A 23889-nucleotide genomic window follows, 5' to 3' on the forward strand; every position below is an offset into this window, starting at 1 on the left:
GCGGCGGCAGGGGCCGGCGCACGGCGCGGCCGGCCACCGAGCCGCGGCCGCCCGCCGGCGCCCGCCGCGTGCCGCTCGCCGACCTGGTGGTGGCCACCGAGCCGCGCGCGCCGCGGCGCGGCCGGCGCAGCCCTGGTGGCCAGCCGGCCGACGCGTCCGCCGACCGGCTGGAGAAGCTGCAGAGTCGGCTGGCGCCGGCGGCGGAGGCGGGCGGCGGCCGGGAGTCGGCCGGCGCCGGGCCGGACGACCCGGCCGCCTTCGTGACGCCCGTGAAGCAGCTGCTGCGCGGCGGCGAGTCGGCCGGCCCGCCGGTGGCGGCGGCCACTCCTGACCGGGTGACGGGCGCCGAGCGGCTCACCGAGCTGGCCGTGCTCTACGCGCACCTGATCGAGCACGCGCTGCTGCTCGGCCTCTCGATCGAGCTCAGCTTCCTGGTGCGTCTGCTGGTGGCGCCCGGTGGCGCCGGCCCGCCGCCGGCCGAGTCCGTGCTGCTCACTTCGCTCCACAACGCCGTCTTCTTCTCGGTGCAGACGCTATGGCGGCTTCGCGGCCTGCTGGTGTGTCTGGACGCGGCCCACCTGCGTCTGCTGGCCACCAACGGGCGGCTGGTGGCCTTCCACCCGCAGCTGGCCGACGCACTGCGGGAGCTGCCGGCGCGCCGGCCGTGCGCCTCGCCGCCGCCGGCCGCCGCCGCCGACGGGGACGGCGAGCGTCCCGACTCGCTGGCCTTCTACGCCGAGCTGGTGTACCGGCCCAACTTTCCGTCCGACGCCAGCTTCCACGCGTTCCGGCGCCAGCACGACCAGCTGCACGCGCTGCTGGAGCGGTGGCGCTCGGCGGCGGCGGCCGGCGCCGGTCACTGGGAGCCGGACGCCGTGCTGGGCGACGAGCCGCGCGCGCTGGTGGCGCTCTGCCGGCACCCGGTCAACATGCACCACCTGGCGCGGCTGTTCCAGGCGCAGCTGCTGCTGCTGGCGGGCGGCGGCGGCGGCGGCGCGCAGGAGCCGGCCGAGCTGCTGCAGCAGACGGACCGCGCGCGCCTGCAGCGACTCAGCGACAGGTGGGAGCGCCGACCACCGACTCGGGGCCGGACCGGCACCGACGGCGGCACACAGCTGTCCGCAGCAGCTGCAGACTATTTCACTGATGCTGTTACGCTCTGACATACCGATTTTTGCACTACCCCACCCCCTACTTTGGACGGAAACCGAATTTGCTGCTACTCAACGTAATTTAAGTCGATCTAATGAGTGCATTGAAAGAGAAGAAACTTAGGTCCCGGGTGCCGAACCAAGCGGTGCTTCTAAAAGACACCACTGGCCCACCACCTGAACCCTGTTTGAAGGCACGACGCTGCCGCGTGTTACGTGTAGCGGTTTCCATAGAAACATCAACAAACTCGGACGCTCGCAACGCTGCAGCGCCGAGGCGAGTTTCTATCAAACGCCGTACCAATGCAGAAGCGTAGTGCAGCGCGCGCTGCAGGGTTGTGCCTTGAAACTGGGTCCGACCATACCAACGCCTGGTCCACCGGTGATAATTTTAATGAAAAGTTAAGCATATCACCAGTAGATAGCGGCACGTTCCTCCCGGGCCCTCCCGTGACCCTCCGACCAGCTGCCAGATGGCTGTATATAGACACCCGGGTCAAACCACGTTGTGGCTTTTCGGCTGCGAACTCGCTGCCACCGATTTTTTAGACGGACGCTTAAACCATTAGGCCATGCGGGAGGTCAAGTTTGGTGTTTGCTGAGCGAGTCCATTTGTTTACGTCTATTTTCGGTGGTCGCGTTTGGTCTCTCTGACTGTGCGTGCCCTGGGCGCGCAGGTTTCTGAAGCCGGTGTGTGTGGGCCGCTCGGGCGGCCGGCGCGACTTCCCCGGCGCCGAGGAGCTGTTCCGACAGCTGCTGGAGCGCGCCGACTCGGCCGAGTTTTCGGCGGCGCTGCGCGACCTGCTGGCCAGCAGCGTCCTGCAGCTGGACGGCCAGACGGTCCACCTGCCCGACTCAGGTGAGTCAGAGTCAGACTCTGAGAGCGGAGTGCGGCTCAGACTCGGACTCAGCCCGCAGTCCAGCCGGGGAACTGGACAATGGGAGTCCATCCGTACACTATTGACTTTAGTGAACGATATTCGCTCTTGGTCTCATGGTAATAAGGCCACTGAAAGACCGTATATCAGTAGGTGGAGCTATGGTCATGAGTACCCAAATATAGGAACGTTCCCATTTTTGGGAACGGAGTTCCCAAATATGGGAACGGGCGTTCCCATTTATGAGAACGGAAGGTAATTTTTCGGCCGTTCGCCCACTAAAACTCATTAGTGCATCACGTCTCAAAAAAGTGCACGCTAATTTAAGTATCTACGAAGTCTCTATAAAATTATCTTTAATCTGACCGTTGAACAAGGAAATTGACCGTCGAATGATATTTTTAATGATTTTTTGAAGTGGCGGAATGGTGAAAACATGGGTTACACTACATTTAACATGCAATTTTAAGGAAAATGAAGCGTTTTTTACATTTTGAGGTCAAGTATAATAATTTTCGCCTGGATATGAAGTTTCATACTAGCGACACCAGATGCTGACATATGCAAGCGAACACGCGGACAGTCCCGAGGTAATATTGTTGACATTTGGTGTCGAGGCGGACGACCGCGTAGAACGTGCGTGATTTTACCGAACTACTGTTGTAAACTCAGTTTAAGTGGTCGAAAATTATTCAGCTGTATTTTATCAGCCCGGAAAGACATATTTTATTTGGATGCTAGCTGTTTAGCGTTGTTTTATAAGGAGCGTCATGAGCGTGGTTTTTGTCTTCCGTGTTTCTAAGCATGATCGTTTTGGGGGAATTTCTCTTATATAGGTCGCTCTGTGTGGCTTATTTATAATTTCTATGCTGATTTCGATCATTCCCCGTGCCCATCCTACCAGGCCTTTTGCCACTTACACTCATTAAGAAAGGAAAAAACTAGATTTTCATTGGGATTAGGTGTTTTGAGGGTGTAACATATTCAGCGTTCCCATTTTTGGATACTTCCTTGTACTCGTCAACTATCGGTGATAAACAGACAGGTGCTTGACATGTCTCCACCCTCGGCACGGACGGTGGATATAGGTATGGAAGACCTTGTTGAACATCGCTGAGCGTTGTGAATTACGTAATCCTGCAGAGGGGGGCGTGCCCGCTGCGAGATCGACGGGAATAAAAGCGCAGAAGACCGGGCAAAACATGCGACGGTCTTGCCGGAAAGGTCATCTGATGATTGTTGCGTCAACAATTATTTGCGGCGTTGGACGTGATGCTTGTTAATGAAAAGAGCCCCTGAAAGGCTTCGGTGAAATCGTTCCCAATTTTGGGTACGCCGTTCCCATAATAAGGAACGCTTGCAGCGCCAGTGTACGAGAGCGTTCCCAAATTTGGGCTCGCGGCCCGGATGATGGACTGCTTTAGAAATAGGGGAACGATTTGAAACTACGATGGGCCTTACAATATCAAACTCTTTCCCAACAATATTGAGACAAATATCAGGCGGTTCACGATCGTTTTATATTTTTTGGACGTCATTTAACGGTTCTTTTTCTTGTTTTAAATAATGCCTACATGGCGTTCCCATATTTGGGTTTATCGTTCCCAAACATGGGAACGAAAATGCGTTCCCGAAAATGGGTACGCTTGACCATAGTTCCGCCTACTGATATGAGAGAAGAGAAACACTGATATATGACACTGATGTCACAGTGGCATATTTAGTATACCATATGCATGAGATGGCGGGGCAAATTTTCACCAACACACCGATTGGCAAATAGACGTGAGCTTGTTATTGATTGCGGGTAACATCGGATACACTTTTCATTAGCCTATAGTCATTTCATTACTTCATTAGTTATAGAAGTTCATTACTTCATAGAAGTAATGAAATGACTGTAGAAATTTCATTACTTCTATAGTCTTCTGTACTTGGAACAGATCATTATTTTTATAGTGTGTCTGGTGTGTGATATACCTTCATAACTTCACCTGTCATTGGGCCAAGCCTGTTGGTGATTTGCGCAAATACAGAAATACAGAAATAGCCCATACTTGTTGCTGCTTCATCGCCTCGCCCGTCCTGCGTGTTCCCGTGACTGGAACGGCCCGGCCCGGTCCCGGCCCGTCTGACGCCCCGGCCCGGCCGGCCGCCAGGCGTCCAGCCGTCCACGGTGCGCGCTGTGTCGGAGCGCATCTTCCGGCTGCGTCTGCTGGCCAAGTTCCTGGGGCTGGTGACGTTCCGCGGCCTGCACGCCGACGGCGAGATCCCCGAGCAGGTGCTCACCAGCAGCATCCAGATGAGAAACCGGGTGAGTCGGCGAGCCGTCTGCCCGTCAGTTACTGCCGGCCGGCGTCTGGGCCGCCAACACCGGCAGCGTCCGTGTCGGTGAACTGTGCTGCCCAGTCTGTGTGTCGGTGAACTGTGCTGCCCAGTCTGTGTGTCGGTGAACTGTGCTGCCCAGTCTGTGTGTCGGTGAACTGTGCTGCCCAGTTTGTGTGTCGGTGAACTGTGCAGCCCAGTGTGTCGGTGTTTCGGTGACCTGTGCGGCCTAGTCTGTCGGTGTGTCGGTGAACTGTGCTGCCCAGTCTGTGTGTCGGTGAACTGTGTCTCCCAGTCTGTGTGTCGGTGAACTGTGCTGCCCCAGTCTGTGTGTCGGTGAACTGTGCTGCCCCAGTCTGTGTGTCGGTGAACTGTGCTGCCCAGTCTGTGTGTCGGTGAACTGTGCTGCCCAGTCTGTGTGTCGGTGACCTGTGCGGCCCAGTCTGTCGGTGTTTCGGTGACCTGTGCGGCCCAGTGTGTCGGTGTTTCGGTGACCTGTGCGGCCCGGTCTGTCGGTGGGTCGGTGACCTGTGCGGCCTAGTCTGTCGGTGGGTCGGTGACCGTCACGTGTGCCCGTGTGCTCGCCAGCTGCCGCCGCCGCTGGACCTGCTCAGCTGTCTGGAGGGAGCCGTGCGCCGGCGACAGCTGGTGATCACGCTGCCCTGGATCATCGAGTACATCTGCATGATGGACCGGGTGTCGGTGCTGACCTCGGCGCACCAGACCGTCTTCAGCCTGCTGGTGGCCATGTTCCGCGCGCTGCGCCGCGCCGCCGCGCTGACGGCGCACAACGCGCTCTTCCTGCGCCTCCAGTACGAGAACCTGTACGAGATCCACTCGCACGTGCAGAACCTGTGCGAGAAGGACCACCTGGCTGCCATGGACCGGCGCCGCATGGAGCAGCTGCTGGCAGAGTTCGGCCGGCTGTACGTGCGCCGCGGCGCGCCGCCCCCGGCCGCGGCCGCCGCCGACAGCTGCGACCTGGTGCGGCCCAGTCTGTTCTACGTGTGCTGCCCGTACCTGGCCGAGCAGAAGGTAGCGCTGCAGCAGTTCCGCGCCGGACGCGCCTACCAGCCGTCGCCGGCGCTGCGCAAAATCATCCCCATCTCGGCGCGGCCGGCAGACGCTAGGACGGCGGCCGCGCGCCGCACTCAGGTACGGACACTCAGGTACGGACGGACCGGCACTCAGGTACGGACGGGGCGGCACTCAGGTACGGACGGGGCGGCACTCAGGTACGGACGGGGCGGCACTCAGGTACGGACGGGGCGGTACTCAGGTACGGACGGGGCGGCACTCAGGTACGGACGGGGCGGCACTCAGGTACGGACGGGGCGGCACTCAGGTACGGACGGGGCGGCACTCAGGTACGGACGGGGCGGTACTCAGGTACGGACGGGGCGGCACTCAGGTACGGACGGGGCGGCACTCAGGTACGGACGGGGCGGCACTCAGGTACGGACGGGGCGGTACTCAGGTACGGACGGGGCGGCACTCAGGTACGGACGGGGCGGCACTCAGGTACGGACGGGGCGGCACTCAGGTACGGACGGGGCGGCACTCAGGTACGGACGGGGCGGCACTCAGGTACGGACGGGGCGGTACTCAGGTACGGACGGGGCGGCACTCAGGTACGGACGGGGCGGCACTCAGGTACGGACGGGGCGGCACTCAGGTACGGACGGGGCGGCACTCGGGTACGGACGGACAGCAGCCTGCAGGCGGGGCTGTGTGGCCGTTGATGATTCAGGTATTGTGCTGGTGGATAGGTTGTGTGGCCGTTGACGGTTCAGTTATTGTGCTGGTGGATAGGTGGGGGTTTGTGTGGCCGTTGACGGTTCAGTTATTGTGCTGGTGGAAAAGGTGGGGATTTGGCGACCTTCCGTGACGTGTGAAGGAGTGGTGACTCAATGCCATAGAACATAGGGGATCTACGGGAGGACTGCGGGTGGGTGTGCTCTTTGTGTCGGCGTGGTATTGGCGAACTGACGAGATCATGCCGTAGATCTAGAGCGGTGTGCAGGACAGATTTGGTCGGTGCGTCAGTTATATTCTGCACTCTGCCTATATTTTATGCGCAGTGTTGTATGCGTTGTCGTCCGCTGGCGGGCGGTGCGCGGTGCTGTGGCCTGTGGCTGGGCGTGTTTCCGACGCTGTGCCGCCGCCGGCAGGCCGAGCTGGAGGAGGCCTTTTTCCAGTCGCACCACCCGTCGCTGCGGCGCGCGGCCGCGTTCACCGTGGAGCGTCTGTCGTCGGCGCTGATAAAGCTGGTGCGCGGCCCGCAGCTGGCGGCCTTGACGGCGCCGCTGGTGACGCCGCTGCGGCAGCAGATGACCGAGCGGCTGCGGCGCGGAGAGCAGGACTTCCAGATCAAGGTGGGACCGCCGGCCGGCTGCTGCCGCCTGTGTAGACGGGGCACTGGGGACTGCCGGGCTGCCGCCTGCATAGGCGGGGCACCGGGGACTGCCGGACTGCCGCCTGTATATACTGGGGGGGGGGGGGGGGGGTGGACTGCTGCTACAGCTTCCTGTATAGACGGGGGGGGTGGATTGCTGCTACTGCCTGTATAGACGGGGCACTGGCGACTATCGCTACTGCCGGGGACGGACGGGCGGCGATGGAGACGGACGGAGGATAGCTGACTGGGCAGGGACGGGGGCGGGCGGCACTCACGGGGGACGGACGGGCGGCACTCACTGGGGACAGGGACGGGCGGCACTCACTGGGGACGGACGGGCGGGCGGCACTCCCTGGAGATGGACGGACGGGCGGCACTCACTGGGTAGTGGATACGGACGGGCGGCACTCACTGGGTAGTGGGGACGGACGGGCGGCACTCACTGGGGACGGACTGGGTTGTGGATACGGACGGGCGGCACTGGGGTGCATGGGACAGGACGCCAATGCTCGGGTTAGTGGGGTGGGTAGCAGCGTCGTCGCTCAGACAATGGCAGGAAAGAGAAACACTGAAGATCAGATGATGTGTTAAATGCTTTCAGATGTGTTGATCAAACAATTGACTTACAGGGAGGACGGGGCGCATCGTTTGTGTTTTGCACTGGTAACTGTGGCCCGGCTGACAGTTGTCGTTTGTCCGTTGTTGTTGGGGGGGGGGGGGGGGGACTGTGAGCGGCCGTCGACACCATCTGCTTTCCGTCTGGTGTCCTCCAGGCTGCCCTCAGGAGCCTCCGCCCTCCCAGTACTTATCCCGTCTCGGCTACCGGGGGCTGGCTGCCGTCCCCCCGCTCTCCCGTCCCCTGGCTGAGTCCCGTCTGCCGCCCCGCCCTGCCCCCTGGCTGAGTCCCGTCTGCCGCCCTGCCCTGTCGCCTGGCTGAGCCCCGTCTGCCGCCCTGCCCTGTCGGCTGTCCCCCGCCCTGCCCTGTCGGCTGTCCCCCGCCCTGCCCTGTCGGCTGTCCCCCGCCCTGCCCTGTCGGCTGTCCCCCGCCCTGCCCGGTCCCCTGGCTGAGTCCCGTCTGCCGCCCTGCCCTGTCGGCTGTCCCCCGCCCTGCCCGGTCCGCTGGCTGAGTCCCGTCCCCCGCCCTGTGCCGCCGCGTCTCACCGGGCGCCGCCGCCGCCAGGGCTGGCTGCCGGCGCGGCTGTCGGCGCTGGTGCTGGCGCAGCACGCGGCGCTGGTGCGGCAGCTGGCGGCCGGCTGCCGGCGCCGGGCCGGCGCGCTGGTGACCGACGCGCTCGGCGCCCTGCTGGTGGGAGAGGAGCTGACTGAGGGGGCGCGACGCACCGTGCACCGGCTGACCGAGGCCGGCGTGCTGAGCCGCGTCAACTGCTGGATCAACACCAACCTGACCCGCGGTCAGTGGCCAGCCGCCGGGCGGCCGAGCGCCGGCCGCGCCGCACTGTGCGCCGCCGCCGCTCCGGCGCAGCCAGTGTTGTCTCATGCATGAATGCCAATAACATAGAGCAATATAATAAATATAACAATGTAGCAAGTCATAGCATGTAATAACTAACCAGACTTGGAGCAAAAACAGTGGTGCCATGCGACATGCACCCTTGTTCGATATTTCGCTTGTCGATGATTTATTGATGCTGGGAAATATAAATACTTCTAGCAGCTTAGCACTTACTTCAGGATACTTGGTAGCACCAACCTATTATTCAGTATTCATGGCCTTTGCTACCGGGGTTGGCCGGCCGGCTGACTCGGTGTTGCGCCGCGCCGCTATCACCGGGCGCTGACCGCCGCCCGCCGCCCGCCGCTCCGGCAGACTTTGTGCAGCACGTGCTGGAGGAGCAGTGCCGCGCCGAGCTGCGCCGGCTGCGACGCGCCGACGCCGCCGCCGACGCGCCGGCGCCGCTGTCGGACCTGCCCGACCGGCCGGCCGACGTCCGCTCCCCGTCCGTCTGCCTGATGGACGTCAAGGTCAGACTGGGGGCGGCCCGTCCCGCCGGGCCGCGCAACAGCAGAGTCTGCTCACGTCTGGCTAGTTTCCCAGCGCGCCCTCGCCCGCTACCAATATTTTGCTCAACATTCATTTCCAGACCGTGTTTCGAAGGTGTGAATCACATCCTCTCTTCTCGCTGTGTAGATCTGGGACCATCTGCCCCAACCCTTTCGCCGTGTAGCTCCACCACGCGATGTGGTAATACCTCCCGCCTTGTAGCTCCAGGACGCGGTGTTGTAACCCCTCCCGCCGTGTAGCTCCAGGACGCGGTGTTGTAACCCCTCCCGCCGTTTAGCTCCAGGACGCGGTGTTGTAACCCCTCCCGCCTTGTAGCTCCAGGACGCGGTGTTGTAACCCCTCCCGCCGTGTAGCTACAGGACGCGGTGTTGTAACTGCTCTGCGCCGCCAGGACGCGGTGTGCGGCGCGCTGTCGGGCGCCCGGCTGCCGTCGCCGGCCGGCCTCGAGTCGCTGCTGGGCCGCGTGAGCGCCGTGTACGGCCAGTGGAGCCGGCTGCTGCCCGCCACCGGCCGCTGTCTGCAGCAGCTCAGCACCCAGCTGGTCGTCACGCTCGGTGAGCACGCCCGGCGGGGAGGGGGAGGGGGATTGGGGACCCTCCGCGCGCCGCCCGTGCCCGAGTCAGCGCCGCCGGACCGCTCCAGGCCACTGGACTACCGCTCTAAACGTGCCCGGGTGTCTGGACATTGTTAAATGAATTACGCTCAGCTGAGCTTTTTTTCTGTCCTCCAACATCCGTCTTTTTATGTTCTTGAGCTCCACATCCGTAGTGTTCGTAGTCAGTGTCTCGTCACGTAATGTTCACTGTACTGTACTGGGTTTGTCCGCGACGTGTGCCGACTCCTCGTCAGCGTCTGTATCTGCCTGCAGCGTGCAGCCGGCCGGAGCTGCTGGCGACGCCGGCGGCCCAGCGCGCTGTGCTGGCCTGCTGGGCCGCGCTGGGGCTGGAGCCGGCCGCCCAGCTGCTGGCCGAACCGGTGCGCCGGCAGGTAGCCGCCGCCCGGCAGCCGGCCGCCGCCGACGACTGTCTGCGGACGCTGCTGGCCGCGGCCGACGGCCAGCCGCCGCAGCCGACTCCGCTGGGCGCAGCGGCCGGCGGCCAGCCGCAGCAGCCGTCACGGAGATCGGCCGGCCAGCCGGAGCAGCCGTCACGGAGGTCGGCCGGGCAGCCGCGGAGAAAGGTCAGAGGGCGCGGCGGGGGTGGCCTGGGGCCCAATTAAGACGTAACCCACGAATAGATATATCAAAAGACCGCCACACATGCCTTCATAAAGTGCTTATTCACGCCACGCTGTATGTTTAATGATTCGGTTGTCAAAGCACCGCTTTCAGATACAGCCGAGTGCCCCCGCCCGTCTCCCCTGCCGTGTATGAGATCCGGGTGGCCCCTCCTGTTTGCCCTGCTGTGCGGACGGCGGCTGTTGGTTGACGTCTGCCCGTGTCCGCGCGCAGGTGGCGGTCCCGCCGGGCGGCGGCTGCTCGGCGGCGGAGGAGACCGCTGTTGGCCGCACGCGTCCTGAGAGCGCGCCGCCAGAGCAGCAGCGGGCCACCGCCGCTGCCGGTGGCGCCGAGCAACATACGACACTGGAGGATCTCCGTCTGGAGGACACGACACTGGAGGATCTCCGTCTGGAGGACACGACACTGGAGGATCTCCGTCTGGAGGATACGACACTGGAGGATCTCCGTCTGGAGGCCGCGCGCTCGGAGGATCTCGGTGCCGCCCACCCGGTGGCCGAGGACGGCGGTGCGGCCGGAGCTGCTCTGGGCCGGCGGCTGGAGTCGGCCGCGCCCTGCTGGCGGCGGCGGCCCCCGCTCGTTCAGCTCAGCTGACCGCCGCCACCGGTCTCGGCCTCAGCTCGGCCGTGGCGGCACTCCTCAGCTCGGCTGTGGCGGCACTCCTCAGCTCGGCTGTGGCGGCACTCCTCAGCTCGGCTGTGGCGGCACTCCTCAGCTCGGCTGTGGCGGCACTCCTCAGCTCGGCCGTGGCGGCACTCCTCAGCTCGGCTGTGGCGGCACTCCTCAGCTCGGCTGTGGCGGCACTCCTCAGCTCGGCTCTGGGCCAAGTGCCTTCTTATCTCGTGGACTGTTCGCCGTGTTTATGAAGAGATGGTGACCATTTTTAATTCCGATGGTTTTACGTGTGGCGCGTGTATTACGGGCTGAGTTCCGTGCGTCAGGTGCTCGACCATAATGTGTACTCTGTGGTATACGCAGTGTTTGCGGCGGCCGGCCGTGGCGGGCTGTGCCGGTCGGACTCGGCGCCGGGCTGTGAGGCGGCCCGTGAGACCGGCCGCCGCTGTGAGCACTGCAGGGCGGCCAGCCGGCCGGCAGCGCAGTCGTCTGACGGATCCCTGTTTTACTAGCCGACCTGTGCCCGTCCTACCGTGGCATATAATGGTGTTCCAGCCGAGTGACAATGTCAACAATGGTGTTCGCCGTTGCCTCTCTGAACACTCCTACAAACGAACGCAATATAGCGGTACCGGAGTACAAACTGGTGCGAGATGAATTCCTCTAAAAGGCACCGAACGCACTAGTGGCGACTCTTCAGATGACCTCGGCTCACTTTTTTCGAGTTTTACATGTTTCTTCTTTCTAGGCTAGTTGTTTTAGCTGAATTCGAATTAGCGGTCATTTTAACTTGTACGAAGCAGTTTTGGTACCATCACATGTTAGGATTTAGGAAGCTGTCAAAGACGGTTGACGAATATGACCGGCAGGGCCCCTACTGGTTGACCTGACCTGACCTACCCGTCCTGGCCTAAATGCATTAAGACGTCATCTGGGATCAAAACTAACGTGATATTCGTGATCAGCATCCCGAAAACCATAGCAGTCACACCTAACGACGTTCTAACAGGTCCCGCTTTTCCCGACTTTTGGGTCATTGACCTGACCCAAAAGTCCTGACCTGATTGGTCAGGACGGCACGCCCCTTTTTCCGCGAATCTCTAGCTCGATCAGGAGCCAACCGGCAAGGGGGGGGCAACGGACCCCACCCCCAGCCCTCCCCCTATACGAGTACAATCATATACATACGTTCGCGGCTGGCAAAACACCGATACGGGCGAGGGTTAAAGGCGAAAAGTTAAAGAAGGAAAAGGTGACAGTTCAATGGAAGAGGTAAGAAAATAATAGTCAAATCACAGTCATTATGTCAAAAACCTCAAACTTAAGAGTGAAACCGACGATCTTAGATGAGCAGTGGGGGATCCAGGGGAGGGGGGAGCCGTGGCCCCCTCCATTTGGGCCTCCCGGGGGCACCATCACGGAGTTTTTTTATTCATCACCGAGGGGTGGTTCAACCCAGAAGTCTCCTAAGGGGGCACCATTTAGGTCTATCGGAATAGGTTACCGTTTTCGGTATCCCCCGGACTACGGAGGCCCATTTCTGTCCCTCTCCTCGGGTGGGGCTATTTCCATCCCGAGGTCCGTAGGGGCACCATCTCGAGTTCTCCGGGGACACTATCCCGAGTTGGAGTACCATCCCGAGGTCTGAGGGCAGAGGGGGCACCATCCCGAAGTCTATCTCCGGGGGCACCATTCCGAGGTCTCCGGGGGCACCATTCCGAAATCCGAGGTCTGAAGGAGCACTCTCCCTGGGTCTGAGGGGGCCCCATCCCGAAAAGTAAGTGGTCGAAATCCGTTGATTTTTTTTTGGGGGGGGGGGGGGACACCACAATACGGCATGACGAAATCCTGGATCCGCCACTGTAGACCAGTGAAGTTAGGAAAGATCAATGTTTGTCCCCCAATGAAGTCTTGCTCAGTCATCGCACTTCTATGCGCTCCATTGAAACCCGTCACATCACAGGACATTTTTATGGTTCGTCATGACCCTCGCATTATATGAGCGCTTGGAGCTCAGCCAGGTATTCGGGCGAGCTGGCCGTAAATGGGCGGCTCAGGTTAGACAAGAGCTGACGGCGGCCGCAGGTCCGGCCATCCCCGGCTCCTGTACGGACACGGCCCTCAGGGTGTTCTATGATTGGCTGTCAACAGCACCATAATCGATGTGTTAATTTGTACGTCAGTAGGCTGTCAAAAGGCACGGAACCTCTTTTAGTCATTTTCGTGGAGTGTCTGTCATTTAAAGTCATTGCTCCAGACCAAAAGCACATCGGCTGATCAACCATGATTCAGCTGGAGGGCCGTGCGCGTGCCGCTGTGAAGGGACCGGACACTAGCGTCGCCGGGTGGCACACGTGGGCGGCAGAACTTCAAAGGCATTCAGCAAACGCCGCGCCGCAACGCTGGGTTAGATACAACAGGGGTGAGTAGGCTTAATGCTATTCTAGTTTTGCGTAACTTCCGGCCTACACATTTGCTGTTACATTTTGATGCCTTTTTTAGTAACTGCTTTTTGAGCGAGCCTCCAAGTGATGACGGTCACCTTCGCACGAGGCGTGTCGGCGGGACTGGCCACCCGAGTGCCCTGGAACTCCCCAGGGGCCAGGGGCGCCCAAGTCGGGCCGGTCCGGCGCCACCGACACCCCCCCCCCCCCCCGGCGGGCGACAGGCGCGCAACGCGACCGAACACGTTCAACAGGACGACGCATACCAACGCAACATGGCATCTTTATTCATGAAAAGCGATGAATCACCCTAATTACATGACCTGAAATTGTCAGCATCCGATGAATGAGAAAACACTGGAAAGTGAACTCGACGTGGGCGACAGTCTCGGCCGCTGAGACGCGAACCGCTCCGGCCCCGCCCGCAAACAGCCACGGTCCCGAGACGCCGCCGGGCTCGCGGAACAATCTGAACTATGTAAGGTATGAAACAGCGCCGAGCTCCGCCCGGCAGCCACGGCTCAGATGCGGCGCTGGCCGTCTCCCGAAGCCGTCTCGCCTCTGGGACACCGAGCGAGCTGGCCGTCACTGTGCTCGGCCCGGCCGGCCGTGTCAGCGCCAGGCGCGCCGCACTGCCGCCCTGTCGTCGGTGTCGTAGGCGTCCGGCGGCCGTCCGCCGGCGCCCATCATGGCTCGCTCGATGCGGCTCCAGACGCCCGGGTCGGACAGCTCGGCGTCACTGTCGGACGTGTCCGGCCAGCCCCGCGCCGCCGCCGCCGCTGCCTCCGCCGCCACCGCCGCCTCGATGGCGCGCCGCTTGCCGCGCACCGGTGACGCCGCGGCCGGCGCGCGGCGCCGCTTCTTGGGCCGGCCGTGGCGCGGCGCCGGCGGCTGTTCGCCGTCCGAGTCGGAGTCCGCGCCGGACGGCGGCCGCTCCCGGTCCGCGCCGATCACGCCGTCGATGGTGGCCAGCTGGCGTCGGCAGTCGGCGCACCGCCGCCGGCTCTCCTGGCCCTTCTGTACCATCTCGCGGTACACGCTAGTCAGCTCCGGAGATTGCATGCACCGCTTCCGAATGGTCTGCGTGCCCGGCAGCGGGATTTTCATCTTTTCGCGGACGTGCTCGACCACGCGGTCGGATCCGGCCACTGCGCGCAGCTCCAGCGCGCGGCGCAGGTCCTCCTCGCCCCAGTGCGGCTTGAACTTGCGCTTCTGTTTGTCCGATCCGCCGTGCTCGTGGACGATGGCGCGCAGCTGTGCCTCCGTGAACATGGCCTTGACGGCCGTCTCCAGGCGGAGCAGCTGTCGCAGGCGCGCTCCGCCCACCGTGCGCCGGCGGCGGCGGCTCTCCGAGTCCCTCTGGGCGGCCGCGGCGGCGTCCCTGGCCTTTTTGTTCTGGATGGCCCAGCGCAGCATGGTGGCCTGCAGCTGGAGGTACTGCACCTTCAGCCGGTGGTTGGCCTCCTGCGCCGCCTCCAGACTGGTCGGCGTGAAGCTGGCCAGGCTGTCGGGCAGCTCGTTGCGGTGCAGCAGCTGCGTCACGAACAAGGGCAGCTTTTTGGCGGCGGCGGCCGAGGTATCCCGCAGCACCACCAGTGGCTGGTCGGCGGCGGCGGCGGCGGGCGGCCCGCCACCCGGCCGAGGCGCGCCCGGCTGGCCGGCGGCGGCGGCGGCGGGCGGCGCGCCACCCGGCCGGGGCGCGCCCGGCACCGCCAGTACGCGGATGCACCTGGACTCGAGTTTGCGCAGCCGGACGTTCAGCCGGACGATTTCCTTGGTGCGCTGCAGCGAGCGGCTCACTGGCAACACACACAGACGGGAGGGGCGCTACAGACGGACCGCCACAAATACTAAGGGCAAAAATACACAACACCCAAACACAATGTCCAGCTTGTTACAGAGATGGTTTTCAAAAAGTCTGAATAAAGGACAACGCAGCGACTGTGTATTAATGTAACGTAAACGATATGTAACAATTCTGATCTCTGTATCATGGTCACTGTGACATTACAAATCAATGTGTACTGTTTACGCACTGTTGCATTACAATGTGCACTGTTTACGAATGTATTGAAAATCCTACACGAACTAGCACAGACGAAGCTCAGATACTAGAGGAGTGAAGTTCGTGAACGGAACGGAATGTGAGCCATCCATGTGAGCGGAAGCACCCGGTGCTCGACTGCGCGTCTGCCGTACCTGCGGCCGTCAACGCCGGCGCCGGGCGGGACGCGTTGACAATCGGCCGGCGCGCCGGGCGGTACGCGTTGACAATCGGCCCGCCAGCGTCATCAGAGTCGGCGCCGTCCGAGGCCGCGCCGTCACCGCCGTCCCACTCGTCCGGCGCGTCATCAACGGAGGCGGGGTCGTCACCGCCGGCGACCTTGGGCGGCCGCCGGATGGCCGATCCGCGCTGCTCCAACTCGATGACCTGGACGGGCGGCCTGCAGGGTGGCGGCCGCGTCAGACACATACCGGGGACCGGGGGCCGTGTCAGACACAGATCCGGGGGACGTGTCAGACACAGACCGGGGACCGGGGGCCGTGTCAGACACCGACCGGGGGACGTGTCAGACACCGACCAGGGACCGGGGGACGTGTCAGACACAGACCGGGGACCAGGGGATGAGCCAGGGACCGGGGGACCGTGTCAGACACAGACCAGGGACCGTGTCAGACACAGACCAGGGACAGGGGGACCAGGGGACGTGTCAGACATAGACCAGGGACCGTGTCAGACACAGACCAGGGACAGGGGGACCAGGGGACGTGTCAGACACAGACCGGGGACCGGGGACGTGTCAGACACAGACCAGGGACCAGGGGACGTGTCAGACACAGACCGGGGACCGGGGACGTGTCAGACACAGACCAGGGACAGGGGGACATGTCAGACACCGACCGGGGACAGGGGGACGTGTCAGGGACCCGGGGACGTGTCAGGGACAGGGGACGTGTCAGACACAGACCGGGGACAGGGGGACGTGTCAGACACAGACCGGGGACCAGGGGCCGTGTTAGACACAGACCAGGGACCGTGTAAGACACAGACCGGGGACAGGGGGACGTGTCAGACACAGACCGGGGACAGGGGACGCGTCAGACACCGACCGGGGACAGGGGGACGTGTCAGGGACCCGGGGACGTGTCAGGGACAGGGGACGTGTCAGACACAGACCAGGGACAGGGGACGCGTCAGACACAGACCGGGGACCGGGGGACGTGCCAGACACAGACCGGGGACCGGGGGACGTGTCAGGGACAGGGGACGTGTCAGACACCGACCGGGCCGAAACAGACCACCCCAGGCACCTGGCACAGCCACATAATCACTAAAATTAAATACAGGACACGCGGGTAAGCTAGAGAGCCACCAGCATGCATAGCACACACCTACAATTGAAAAACAAAATGTCAACGAATTGTGTTTGCCAATTTTCAAACAGCCTGTGATTACAAACACCGATAGCAGCCACCAGCAAGGAGGCTCTGTCAGAGAGACTGGCTCTGAGACCGGTCACAACAGCGCGCCAACCGGGCTGGAGTCCCGGGATCCACCTGGAGCCGGCACCAGCGGCGAGCGCGGTGGCTCGGCGGCCGATGCGACTGACTGAGGGCTCACCTGGCGCGCTGCTTCTCCTCGTGTTCGGACAGCAGCTTCTCCACCAGCTCCCGGCGCTCCTTGCGCTCCTGCCGCTTCTGCCGCTCCTCACGGCTCTTCTTCCTCCTGGTCGGCGGCGGCGGGACGGTCACTGGTCACTTTAGGGAAGGCGGGAGGGGATGGCCCGAGTATGCGGGATATTTTCCGGAAGAGCCAGACACAGGACACTAGCACACTTAACGATGCCAGCGGTATAATATATTTTCAATACCGAGGTTCTTACTCTTTTTTTTTAGTGAGTCCGAACGCAGAGTTCAAAAATCGGTGCGGACAGAGAGCTATAGAATTTAGCACCGGCAGAGTTTCGTATGCATTTCACTGTGTGCCAACGCTAAGCCGATTTTACAGACCGAGACACTTTCTCTTTGCCGATTGTGGAACGAGGCCGGCAAAAAATATTCACTGAGTGGAAGCTGACTGAACATTTTTTTTTTTTGAACATGGTCAATTCATTTACATCAGATTGCACCAAAGCCTTCCTTGTAATGCATTAGAATAGCCAAGGCATACAGTAATCTAGTAGATCAGTGCACGGGCCACCACTGGGACGGAGCCCGGGCCGCTGTACTAGAAGAGAGTACGGGCCACCGTTCATTAGATCACTGACGTCACACGCCGTTCCACCCACCGCCTCTGGATGGAGTCATCCGAGTCGCCATCTGCTGCTGCTGCTGCCGCGGTGCCGTCGGCTCCGGACTGTCCGCCGCTGGGGACAGACGGGCACGGACTGGTGAGTGGCCGCCTCGCTCCGTCTCTGGCCGGGGGCCCCGGGAGCACCTGCAGGCCGGCGCGCCGCGGCCCGCTCCAGGGGCTGGCCAGGCAGCGCGGCGCACCACCGTCACACCAGCACTCGGTCTCACTGTGCTCCGACACACACACACACACACACATACACACACACCTGTAGCAAACACATGGGCTCCGACAGGTACCAGCCAGCTCCCAGAACGATTCACGGAGAAACACGAACTGTAATGTGCTAGCATGGCGCTACCTGAGCTGGTCCAGCAAGTCTTCTCAACTCTGTTTAGCACGCGTAAAAACAGCCTTTGAAAACGAGCAGCTCATATATCATGCAGTGCAAAGGAACAACAGCATTGTAATTTCAAAAGGCATCCAGGCGAACGATACGCAGAAAAAAAAAACACACGACTGTGTGCTTCCATCAGTGTAGCGTGGTCCGGGCCTTGTCATTTGGTCTGATAGCGGGTGTCAATTCTCATTTTATCCCACAGCTTATTGGAATCGATCTTACGTGCGTGCCTCCACTGAAAAGTTACAATGATCAATAAAGAGTGACATTAAGTGAGCGCCAAGGCAGGCACATAATATAATCTTTAACATGTAAACAGTACACCGTTAGAATGACAATTTATGGATATTTGATATTACACAAACGGAAGTCGGCTGTGACGCTCCGTTTGTCTACAGGAGGTGCTCCAAGTGCATTCCCTTCTCCGGGTGGCCAGCTCGGCCATGACCTTCGCTCCGTGCACCTTTTTGCATGAAATCGGTTTTTGTGAATTCGTCGGTGACCAGGAGACCGTAAACTTCCTGTGGGGTGCTTGCTTAGCAGAAATCATTTCTCGTCACTCCAGATCACCCATCCGATCCATTTTCCGCCCGACTGAGCCAGGGCGTGCACGCGCTCAGCCTCGACACCATGTTGTCAGCGGAGAGGGCGGTCGTTATGATCGGAAGGTAGGTTTAAGTTTTATTTTATTACACGCCTGCCACGGGGGGGGGGGGGAGGGTAACTTAATGTCATTCTTTATTGATCACCCTGCATCAGAAAAGTGGACGTCGTTGCATCTTGAAATATATGAAGATAAATACTCACTCATGACTGGCCAACCTGGCTCTCTCATGGATGCTTTGTGTCCGCACAGATTAAACATCAGTCCTTAAGTGGTTTGAATCTCCGGGATCAATTGAGGTAGAGAACTAGTGTGCAGCACTGGAGCGGACGCCGCCGGCACTAGATAGCCGCGTTACGATAGTTCCCTACACTTCTGACTACGTCGAGAGGACGCATACCGACGGCCGCACCCGGCTCAAAGCAGTTGGCGTGCGGGGTTAAGAGTCAAGACGTATCTTTCCCTCCCCCCCCCCCCCAACGCCAGCCACCTAACGTCGCGACTTCTATTACCGAACTCAAATCCACCGAATAACTCACTGGCATCAGCGGAACAATACTGACACGTGATACACCTGGTTGACCGTTCTTGTTTGTTTATTGGGGCTTCAGGGAGCGTAGACTACAAGTTGATTTTACGCCGATACATGTTTTAACGTTCACTGCACAATGACGATCGTGCAATTAGTCTCGACATAAATATCACTAGCCAGGTGGTAGTAGGTTGACGGTTCAATGCTAATTCAACGGTAGTTCAGTGGCAGTTAATTGTATGGAAAACTCACCTCTCGTGTGCAAAGTCCGGCAATGCAAGTGTTGGGACAGCAGCCACAGAAAGAGTCTTATGGGGATTTTCGGCACGGGGCCTCCCGCCACTGAGCAGCTCCCATTTCATACAGCGTTCAAAGTCGCCTTCCGAAAAATGCAGACTACATACTCGAAAGTCTTTGACATCAGCGAGCCGGCCGTGCCTGCGGATGTGGTGCCACCAGGCGGCCGCCTGGCGCGGAGTGTAGGGCGTGTGCAGCTTCACCCCGGCAACCCTGCGGCTCGTCTTTCCAGTGCCATGTCGGCACTCGGGCACCGCACAGCCAGGCATCACATCTGATGACGGCAACCCGGAGCTGCTCTACAAGTATCGCTTACAACAGATAATCAAACTGAAAAGAATAGCGAGGCCACTGTTATTGCTTCAACAAGTTCCCTCGTCAGAAAAATCCCAACTAGAACCTCATAAACACCTGCCACGAGACCAGAGTTCACCTTCAGGTACAAGTAGGGGAGAGTGCCCCGGGTGCGAAAGACGCCCCGGGCACCCCTCTAATGGCTTAACAAAAAATCAAAGCTGGAAATGTATGTTCTTAGCCTAAAGCGGAAACCTTCCCTGTTTACTGCACAAAAAAATTGACAAGCTCTGTTGGGCAGCTGGTGGTTGCTTGTTTTATATGTAGGTACTGCTTTTAAAAAAAATATTTTAGTGTCAAAACACTGTGAATGTCAAAGAAAATATGTAATTGTTAGATCCCTTGCTGTTCTCGTGATACATTTATATGTGTGTACTTTGTCCCAACTAGTTTGTTTCAGGGTGCAGTTATGGAGCGAGCGAAGCGAGCGTAGTCTTTCCTTAAATTAACGGAAATTTCTGGACAGTGCCCGGAAATTGTGGCACTGTTGATTCAAATGTCTGTGGTGCCCCTGATTAACTTGTTGTGCCCCCGACAGGCCCGTGGTGCCCCTGACAGGCCCAAGGTGCTCCTGACAGGCCCAAGGTGCTCCTGACAGGCCCAAGGTGCCCCTGCGAGGTCGGTGGGGCCCCTGGCAGGTCTGTGGTGCCCCTGGCAGACCTGTGGTGTTCTTGCTAGGTCGATGGTGCTCCCAACAGGCATGTGGTGCCCCTGATAGGCCGGTGGTGCCCCTGGCAGGCCTGTGGTGTACCCGGGCCCAAAGGGCGCGGAGGGTCATGACCCATATGACCCACCCTTGGATCCACCACTGGTCATTACTTGCAGACTGACTCATTTGACATCCATTGCAAAACAAGTCACAGTAGTATGTTTGTCACCTTGTTCCTTTATGCCCATTTCATAGTGGGTAAATCTCGACGACTGGGGGGGGGGGGCAATTCTGTTGAGTGCGGGGGCATTTGCCCCCTCCCCCAGTTAACATGTTAAAATAGGCCCTGTCACCTACAGCAATTAACAAAGTGTGTGCCCGTTAGTGCGCCACATCATAGCATTCCCTAATCATTTCTGAGCCACACCATGAGAGAGTTAAGGCGCTAGCACAGGGCAGATCGGTGCTATTGAAGTTTTAGTCCGGCGCGGTCGGGTGTCGCGGTCGGGGCGGATTACTTTCACCGCGGATTGCAATTTCGACAGACGTTTAACTTTGATCTGCTCTAAGTAGGTCAAATATTGACCTCAAGTCAAAAGTAATATGCTCAAACGCAAGATCTTGTCAAGAGCAATCCGTTGGTTTTTGTTGCGAGGCGCTACGACACTTCGTTTAGGAACAGCAGAGGGATGCACCGACGAACCCCCGCTGTGGCCGACCCCCCCCCCCCCCGCCCGCGGCGCGGCCGCCCACCGCGCCGCGGCACCCGAACGAACGAAAACTTTAGTTAAGTAGCGCCGGTCAGCCCTGCGCTAGCGCCTTCATTCTTTCACAGTGCGGCTCAGAAATGATTAGGGAATCTATGGTATGGTGCACTAACGGGCACACGCTGGGTAAACTGCTGTAGGTAAAACGAAAGCAAATATTAAAAATTGCCATGTGTAATTATTGCCATTTGTATGAAATGAACGCACGCTAGCGGCGTTAGAACTTGCGAGTATCTTCACAGTCATTTTACGACATAGAAAATATCACGACTGCTGACATTCATACACCTGGCCGGTTTCGACAAAAACATGAAAATCATGTTTTTTTCAGACACCCCAAACATTTGCCTGACTTGCCATATTACGATTTTTTGATTAGGTGGACTGGGAATTTGGGCCTTTTCGGTATTTATGGCCACTTGTGAACCCCATTTGCATCACTGTGAGAGGGGGCGGGGCATGTGCGGAGCCAGGCGGCTGACGTCATCGCATGTGTGACTTCACACTCTGCAAAATATTTTGCGCGGACCCGAACACGGCTCTAATCGGTCGCTGTTTTTATATCATCGTGCTGTCGGTTTTCCCCATATAAGGATGTTATTGCTGGCGCTTCTTGGCCTCTCATTGGTCAAATGAATAGACCACTTGAATTCGACCAATGAGGGGCCAAGAAGTAGCAGCATGCTGATAAATAAACGGGGGGGGGGGGGGGTGAACAAAACACAGGCCTTGTTCGGTCACAGTTTCTTTTTTATCAGCAGACTGCGAGCATGCTGCTATTTCTTTCATCTTTGCTCCTCATTGGTGAAATTCATGTGGTCTTATTCATTTGACCAATGATGGGCAAAGAAGCGCCAGCAATAACTTCCGTATGTGGGAAAAACCCACAGCATGCTGATAAAAATGGTGACCAAACAGAGCTCAGGAGGTTTAACTGTTTTTCTCTCTCTCTTGCATTTGTGCCACATGTAACTATCAAATCTGGATTTAGGATGCCAAATAGTGTAAAAATGTGCACAGCTTTAGCCTGAAAAGTGAATCAGACACTTTCTGAACATTCACCATTCCCTTTAAGAGGTGGCCATTTGGGGGAGTAATCTTGATTTGGGGGAGGTGCCTTCCCGGCTTGCTGCCAGGCTTGCCACTGAATTACCAAAACATGAATACGAATTAAAAAATAATAGCTAGCCGTCTTCTAATTTAAAAACTGCAACAAGTACAAATAATATTATTGAAAATACCACAAATTGTGTTGCGATCCCCAAAATAAGCACCCTCAGTCCGCCTCCCCAGAATGGCCAGCCCTTAAGCCAACTAATGCTCACCCTTTTATCTATGGTGACTAAAATTTACCTGTTTGGAAGATTCATCGATGGAATTGCACCATCTTTTAGGTACATATTACACTTGATTCCCAAAGAACGCTTCAAAACAGATGAGGGATCTAAATCATCCTCTTTGAAGTGCTTAGAGCAGATTCGTGCTGTTTCAAAGTTAAATGGATCAAGTTTGCAACAAAGACGTTCCCAATGTGCCCTTCTTCTGGCACATCTCGGGAAGGAAAAAAAAGAAATTGAATTTCCATGGAATCTCTCATTCTGATTCTTGCTTGAGCTGGATTGACAAGTATTAACAACACAATATGGCATATTTCTCACAAAAGGTAAAATTGAAATGAATCATGAAACAAATATGCAAAACCCTCCTGCTCACCACTGTGGGCTTGATATAATTGTTATATTTTCCGACTCTTACAGATATTTTCAAGGCACGACAGGGGCAGGGGGTACGCTCCGGCTGTTTAGCATTACGAAAAATGGTGACAGACGTTTGTGGAGGATTGTCGACGAGCTATTGTTCCGCGAGCAGTACTTACACGCTAGTGGAAAATTCACCAATCAGCGCTCGGTAGTACTCGACGCTGATTGGTCCGACGCTCGTGACGAAATTGTGGGGGACCGCGGTTATTCTCTATGGAACGGTCATCAAGTTAGATGTAAGTGAATCCTAATCTATAAATCTAAGATTCGGAACCAGGTGAGCCCCTACGATTTGGACCTAACTTGGTCAGTGGATAGTACGTAACGTCCTGATTACGATGCACCCAAAATCTAAGCTCGGTCCGCCATATTTACGAAGTTACGGATGCTTGAATTTCAAAGTCATTCGGGAGAGCCCCTACGATTTCCGTCAAAATTTGTGTACGGACACTCTAGATGCTCCTCATTACGAATATCACAAAATTTAAGCTCGGCCCGCCATATTTACGAAGTTACGGAGGTTTGAATTTCAAGGTCATTTGGGTGAGCCCCTGCGATTTCCGTCAAAATTGGTATATGGACATATTACATCCTCCTCATTACAAATATCATAAAAGTTTAGCTCGGCCCGCCAAATATTCAAGTTACGGAGTCACAAAGTTACGGAATTTCAAGGTCATTCGGAGAGCCCCCCCCCCCGATTTTCGTCAAAATTTGTATGCGGACACATTAGGGGAAAGTGGGTGTATTGCGCCCTCCTAACCAATTGCGCCCACCAACATTCCCACGGATTCAATGGCATGTTTAGAATTTTGTGTTCGAAAACATTATTCTCACCACTGGATTGTTCATTTTATGGCCCAAACACTCCGATGAAGCCAATCAGCAAGGCTCATTACGCCATCAAAGATGTTATGGCGTTTTCTTAACTTTTTTGCAGTATTTTGAACCGTTGGCTATAAAAATTTACGATATTTGTGTGATTTTCAGAGTGATATTTAGAAAGAAAAATCCCTTTTTCATTGTATATCACTAAAACCGTAAACTTCCTGCAACATCTTTATGATAACTTCTATGCTTTTATCAAAAAGTACCTCAATTTTAATTGCGCCCATGGCAATTGCGCCAGGGGGGCGCAAATAGAATAATGGTGTAGCCATT

General features: G+C 58.3%; 2 protein-coding genes across 2 annotated transcripts; one reads left to right on the forward strand and one right to left on the reverse strand.

Annotated features, from left to right (window-relative positions):
• Window positions 1-167: 167 nt before the first annotated feature.
• LOC122380953 (codanin-1-like) lies at window positions 168-11332 on the forward strand (the record flags this gene model as incomplete). The annotated part of the gene is made up of 11 exons (XM_043364604.1): window positions 168-183; window positions 217-1060; window positions 1829-2010; window positions 4189-4343; window positions 4943-5509; window positions 6526-6729; window positions 7933-8164; window positions 8581-8735; window positions 9167-9329; window positions 9644-9954; window positions 10226-11332. Coding segments are annotated over 11 exons (3210 nt in total), but the record flags the coding sequence as incomplete, so codon positions are not given.
• Window positions 11333-13683: 2351 nt separating this feature from the next.
• On the reverse strand, window positions 13684-19467 carry LOC122380962. Its single transcript, XM_043364614.1, has 6 exons — window positions 19340-19467; window positions 17361-17438; window positions 16694-16798; window positions 15271-15515; window positions 13957-14870; window positions 13684-13887 (listed from the first exon to the last, which is right to left on the reverse strand). The coding sequence occupies exons 1-6, from the start codon at window positions 19465-19467 to the stop codon at window positions 13684-13686; spliced, it is 1674 nt and encodes a 557-aa protein (XP_043220549.1).
• Between the last annotated feature and the right edge of the window lie 4422 nt (window positions 19468-23889).

Source organism: Amphibalanus amphitrite, unplaced genomic scaffold (genome assembly GCF_019059575.1).
Source record: "Amphibalanus amphitrite isolate SeventyFive unplaced genomic scaffold, NRLGWU_Aamphi_draft 000010F_arrow, whole genome shotgun sequence".
Classification (NCBI taxonomy): Eukaryota; Metazoa; Arthropoda; class Thecostraca; order Balanomorpha; family Balanidae; genus Amphibalanus; species Amphibalanus amphitrite.